This window comes from Micropterus dolomieu, linkage group LG10 (genome assembly GCF_021292245.1).
Source record: "Micropterus dolomieu isolate WLL.071019.BEF.003 ecotype Adirondacks linkage group LG10, ASM2129224v1, whole genome shotgun sequence".
NCBI classification, from domain to species: Eukaryota; Metazoa; Chordata; class Actinopteri; order Centrarchiformes; family Centrarchidae; genus Micropterus; species Micropterus dolomieu.
The window spans coordinates 23,950,012-23,955,993 of record NC_060159.1 but is presented as its reverse complement, the minus strand read 5'-3'; the positions used below and the strand labels follow the sequence as shown (position 1 = coordinate 23,955,993).

The 5,982-nt window shown below is 39.6% G+C and overlaps 1 protein-coding gene across 2 annotated transcripts in view; it reads left to right on the top strand.

Annotated features, from left to right (window-relative positions):
* ift172 (intraflagellar transport 172) overlaps positions 1–5,982 on the top strand; it is a 49,848-nt gene that overhangs the window by 19,288 nt on the left and 24,578 nt on the right. For both annotated transcript variants that reach the window (XM_046060816.1, XM_046060815.1), the window contains exons 21-25: positions 739–816; positions 1,966–2,214; positions 3,429–3,507; positions 4,047–4,167; positions 4,744–4,888. In XM_046060816.1, the coding sequence (XP_045916772.1) occupies positions 739–816; positions 1,966–2,214; positions 3,429–3,507; positions 4,047–4,167; positions 4,744–4,888 (672 nt within the window). The remainder of the gene's footprint in view (positions 1–738; positions 817–1,965; positions 2,215–3,428; positions 3,508–4,046; positions 4,168–4,743; positions 4,889–5,982) is intronic.

Genomic DNA, 5,982 nt, shown 5'->3' with positions numbered 1-5,982 from the left:
TATATTGCTTTACAATTTACAGAAGGAAATTAGAATGAATACCCAACTCTGATCATGAAACATTTGACATAAAATGCACCGTTGCAATTCTTGTAATATCTTAACTAATGACGTTTTGTCAGCACAGTACAAACTGAGTGATCACTGGAGTGTGTGTGTTTGTGTGTGTTTCACTGTGTGTGTGTCTCTTTTGACCAGGGAGGTGATGGAACAGCGTTTTTCCAAGTCCAAGCCCATGTGGCCATGCTGGATAAGAACTTTAAACTGGCTGAGATGCATTACATGGAGCAGGTTGATGACACAACCCTTTTTGTCTCATACAACCAAACCTTGTGTACATACTTGCAAAAGCTGTGGGGGGGGAAAAAACATTGATGAAGATAAAAGCAATGAACATTTTGGGGGGAAGGTTTGTATGTTTTATTTGAAATGAATTTAGAAGTCATTATCCATAATTATATATTGTAAATTAATGATCTTCTGTCTATCTGCGTATCTGTGTTGCTAACAAACAAGATCCCAAAATAATTACCCTGACAAATTCATTGTAGTTGGTCAGATATTTTTTTGTTTAGTTTTTTAGCTATGAAATGGGAGCACACACTCACCAGATCAGGAACTCTAAACACACTGAATCAATATCACATTTGTACAAGCTTTATTACTTGCAGAACCCATATGTATAATTGCAAAAATTATATATTTGTGTCTATAAACTTGTTTTCTGTGTTTCTGCAGAATGCTATCGATGAAGCTATTGAGATGTACCAGGAGCTCCACATGTGGGACGACTGCATTGCTGTGGCTGAAGCCAAGGTAATACTGAACAGGCAAAATGTCTACTGTGCATTTTACCTGAGGAAGATTTTGTTCTTTCCGTCTGTTGTTGCATACTTTAACCTTTCTTTGTGGCTCAGTCCTTTAGGCAGTGTTCTGTGTCTTCTCATAGTTCGATGTGTCTTCTTGAATATTACCTCCACAAGACAGTGGAGACATTTTTATTTTGCAATTTTAACCCGATAGGTCCCCAACTGATTAAATATAGAGCACATGCTGCAATATTAGTCAGGCAAATTACTAACTGGAATGTGGGAACTGTAAGGTGGACAGATTTTCCTGTTTGAGGAATGAGAATGTGGAAAGTCTGAGCCACAGAACTCAAAATGGATCATGAATTAATGCCGCTATAACCTTCTTTTAAAGAGGGATCAGTCATGTTGTCATGAATGATCTTCCGTGTTTTATGTTAATTTTATTACATTGTTTTTTAGTTTTTTGTGATGTGGTAAATGTATTTCTTCTATAAAAGCCCGTGCAGGGGTGGGCAATACAAGCTTGTGTAGGCAGTAAATGCTGAAGTATGTGGATTGGTCCATCCTATACTGTACAACTGTAGTTGTAGTTTCCCTGTGGAGTTTCATTATAAACAAAAAAAAGTTATGTTTACATTTAGTTTTACTCCCCAAAACTCTTCTTGTATGTCTTTGCTGGCTCCTTCTTCACGTGTTACTGCCGTCTGTTGATCAGCGGAATAGTGTGACACCATTGGCACACTGCGCACGTGCACAAGATAAACAAAGCGATGATCCACCTGTAGAAGCTCCATAGCGCTGTGAGAAGTCTAAAACTCCACAGGGAACCTTTAACTGTGACTGATTTAAATGTGTCTCCAACTAATTTATTAATATGCAGATTTTATCAGAAAATAGCCTATTATATCTTCTCAGAGCCCAAGCTAAATTTCCAATTAACAGTCTAAAATCCAACGATTTTCAATGCATAATAATATATAAAACAGTGAAAAGTCAATATTTTTGCTTGATAAATGCCTTAAACATTCATACATTTTAAAATGATTATTATTAAAATATTGATTTCCTCTCAGTGGACTGTCGGTTTCAGCACTAGATTTGAACCAATTTCTAACATAGAAACAACCCCATTCTCAACCCAAAATTACCTTAGGCCCACCCAGAGCTGGACACCCTGCGTGGAAACTACTACCAGTGGTTAACAGAGACGGGTCAGGACGAGAAGGCCGGTGAGGTGAAGGAGAACGAGGGAGACTTCCAGGGTGCCATCAACCTCTACCTGAAGGCCGGACTACCGGCTAAAGCCGCCCGACTGGCCATCAGCCGGCCGGAGATCACCAACAACAGTGACACTGTCAGTCGCATCGCCGCCAGTCTCACCAAGGGAGAGTTTTATGAGAGGGTGAGTGGACTCTATCTAATTATTTCTGCCTCCATGGGACATTCATTGGGTCCTTGTTTACTGTAGAATTGATCACGGCTGTTTAAACTGCTAACCTATGCTGGTAAATCATATCCAGGGTGTACCCCACTTCTTGCCAGATGTCAGTGTGACCCTGCACAGAAAAGCAGTTATAGATAATGGATGAATAGATGGATGGATGGATGGATGGATGGATGGAGATCCTCTCGCATTCCCTGTTCTTTCTTTTCTTTCACTCCTATCTTCATTTCAGCCCTTGCCTCTCTGCCTCATCTTCCTCTCTTCTCATAACAGATGCTAGGAGAGTAGAGGTATCAACAGAGGAACAACGTTTTTCTTTGTTAATGCATATTTTACATTCTGTCTCCATCCATCTGTCTATTTCTCTGTCTCTTTCTGTAGCCGTTCGTCTGAGAACTCAATTCTTCTCCTCTAGCCATCTGTGTTTATGTAACAGGTGGGAACGATGCTTGGAAAGAGAAAACAAAAACCTTTGTTGCTGTATCCTGATGGTTTAGGGTTTTATCATTTTAGGTGTTTGAAGGTTGACATGTGCTAGCCGTCATTTAATTTCATTCGGAAAACCCTCCACTGAAACTCATTTTAATAAAGCTGAGGTTTTTTTTGGACAAGCATCCCCGCTAAAAGAAATAGTAAGATAGAGGATGATAGAGCTTGACATGAGCATGGAGATGAATCACTGATGAGGTATAATGTCTTATATTGGACACTTAATGTTTATGCAGATTACTCTGCTTTGGAAAATCCATTCGGTCATCCATACACCCATATGTGACATCTGTATCCAAAGCCATTGGCATAATCTGCCTAAAAAAACTCCACTCCTCCACTCTTCTTGGAAGGCTTTAATGAGGTCCAACACCGGTGTTGGTCTGGCTCACAGTCGGTTTCCCGTGCCAAACTAAAAAAAACCATTGTTTTGTAGGCCTGGGTTTGAGCATGGGGACATTAAGTCAAAGTCCATTGTGGTCAAACATGGAATTGTACACTAAAGCATTAAGATTTCTCTTCATTGGAACTAAGGGGGCAGGAACAAAGCCTTGAAAACCAGCCCCATATACAGACCCATTACTTTCCTAACAACCCTGAAGAGCCCTGACTCAGCAACTTTGGATTTTCCTAATATGTAAAAGTATCTTAACAAATTGATATTCTTGATGTCCTCTCACCAGGCAGGAGATCTGTATGAGAAGATCAGAAACAATCAGAGAGCTTTGGAGTGCTATTGCAAAGGAGGTGCCTTCAGGAAAGGTAAATCAGTGACATGTAGATGCTTAACCTGTTTATAAATAATCACTTATATGTGTCTGTTAGGTTATTATTGATTATACTAGCAGCTTGGCCGCCACTTTGGTCCGGACTGAAATATCTCAATAACTGTTGGGTGGATTAGCACAAATTTGCCCACCCCCTCAGGATAAATTGTAATCACTTTGGGGGTGCTCTGTCAGTTCCACCATTATGCTAAAATTCAGACCTGTATAATACTTTGATTTACAACCAAATACCTGCAAAACCAATTACATTCCATCAGCCACTAAACTAAGATGGTGAGAAATGTAAACATTGTATTTGCTAATCATGAGCATGTTGAATATTGTCATTGTGGGCAATGACAATAGTCTGTTCAAAGCACAGCTTCACAGTACAGCTAGCATGGAGTACAAAAGGTACAAGTAATCTTCATCATGTGACTAGATGTTGGACAACAGGTGGATGGATGTATGTTGTTGAGTTGTGCGCAGGTAAACAGCAGGTTAAACAAAGTTTCTCCTTCATGCTTCTTGTAGCGGTGGAGCTGGCTCGCCTTGCCTTCCCTGCCGAGGTGGTTAAACTGGAGGAGGCCTGGGGAGACTACCTCGTCCAGCAGAAACAGATGGACGCTGCCATCAACCACTTCATTGAAGCAGGGTATGTAGTGAAGAATAGTGAAGAGATAAAGATTTGGGCAGATGGAGAGGAGGAACGATAAAACAAACAAAAAAAAAACATTCCAACAGAGACGGCCAATAGATCTTTAAATCATCACCAGGACCATAATAGAGAGAAGAGAAGAGCTCTTTGAACATGATTATATTAATTTCCCAAAAATACCAAATAAAGACAGGTACTGAGTGCCCAGATTTCTATTCATTCCAGGTTGAAAAAAACATCTGAAACTGAATTTTGCCTGTGGGAAACTAAAAGGTTTTAAAAATACTGCTTCTGCTGATAATTTCTACTGCCAGTAAAGTTTCAATCTGTTCCTCATTCTTAACTAAATTATTTGGTTTCACTTCCTAAATCCTTACCAAAGTTAATTTACTTTGAATTTGGCTGTCTCTCCATTTTGTGCTTCTGTCAACCAAGTGTTAGTGGAGCAACACCATTAGTGACTACACACATAATCTATAGTTCTGAGTTGATGCTTATTTCATTGCCTTTGTATGGATACACGCAACACTCACATTAAAATCGGTCTGTTGTCTTTCTCCGGTGCTCTCTTAGCTGCTCACTTAAAGCCATCGAGGCGGCCATCGCAGCTCGTCAGTGGAAGAAAGCCGTCCACATCCTGGAGTTACAGGAGGATTCATCAGCAGTGAAATACTACGTGAAGATAGCTCAGTACTACGCCTCCATGCAGGACTATGAGGTGAGAGAGGAGGGACGAGGTATGGAGGGAGCTAAATATGGAAGAAAAAGGGAAGAAGGAGAAGAAACGTTAAGGGAGGGGTTAGACAGTGGACCTATCACCTCCCTTTCATAATGGCTGAACACATAAAAACATAATCATATTTCCAGAAAAGTATGTTGTGCTTTAAAATTTAAACTGCTCTGTTATTAGTTATTGGTAAAATAGCCAAATTAACAGGTCATTGACACATCAGCTGATATATCTGCTGGTCACCATGCACCATAAGATAAATATTTTTTTCTGATTCTTATTTGCCTATTTCACATAGTATGTGGAGTTGGTATGTAAATATTAGTTGGTAAAGCTGCACTAATTATTTTTCTATGTAAACTATCCATTAAGTGACTACATGTAATGTGAACGGTGTTGCTCATAGTGATGAACCCACATACATTATTGTCATTATCACTTGACTCTGCCGTTCCAATTCAGTTCATTACCTTGATTTTATCCAGCACAACTTTTCTGTTTTTTGTTCAGCTGACAGCTGTTTTCAGTGAAAAAGCTGTGATAACCAACTATCTACCACCTGCTCAGCACCAAACGGCAGACTAGCTGATGAACACAGTGGAGTATTTAGCAACTAAAGAGCCAGATATTTTTCTCAGGCGTAGATGGAGGCTAAAAAACAGAGGTAAAAAGGGGAATGAAAAATGTTTGTCAGATGGCCAGAAACACTACTCCTAATGAATACTAATGTTGCTCTGTGTCTGCTGGATATGTGAGTTGCTCACTGTTTGCTAACATTACATTTTCTTCAAATATGTCCATAGGTGGAAAGTATGTAAGTAGCTCTAACCTAATTTGAACTTTTATCATTCACTATGAGTTATAATATATACTTACCTCATAAATACTGCTTATGCCAGCCTGAATACTGGTACATGCAGCTTTGGGGTTATGTGAGCACCTGAGTTATTTTTTCTCCCTGAACACCACACCGGACAGTTAGATGGAGGCAGCCAGAGGGATGAAGTAGGCAGTGACATTTTGCCACCGGCAATTAATTTCTGCACATCTCCCAGGGATATATATATATATATATATATATA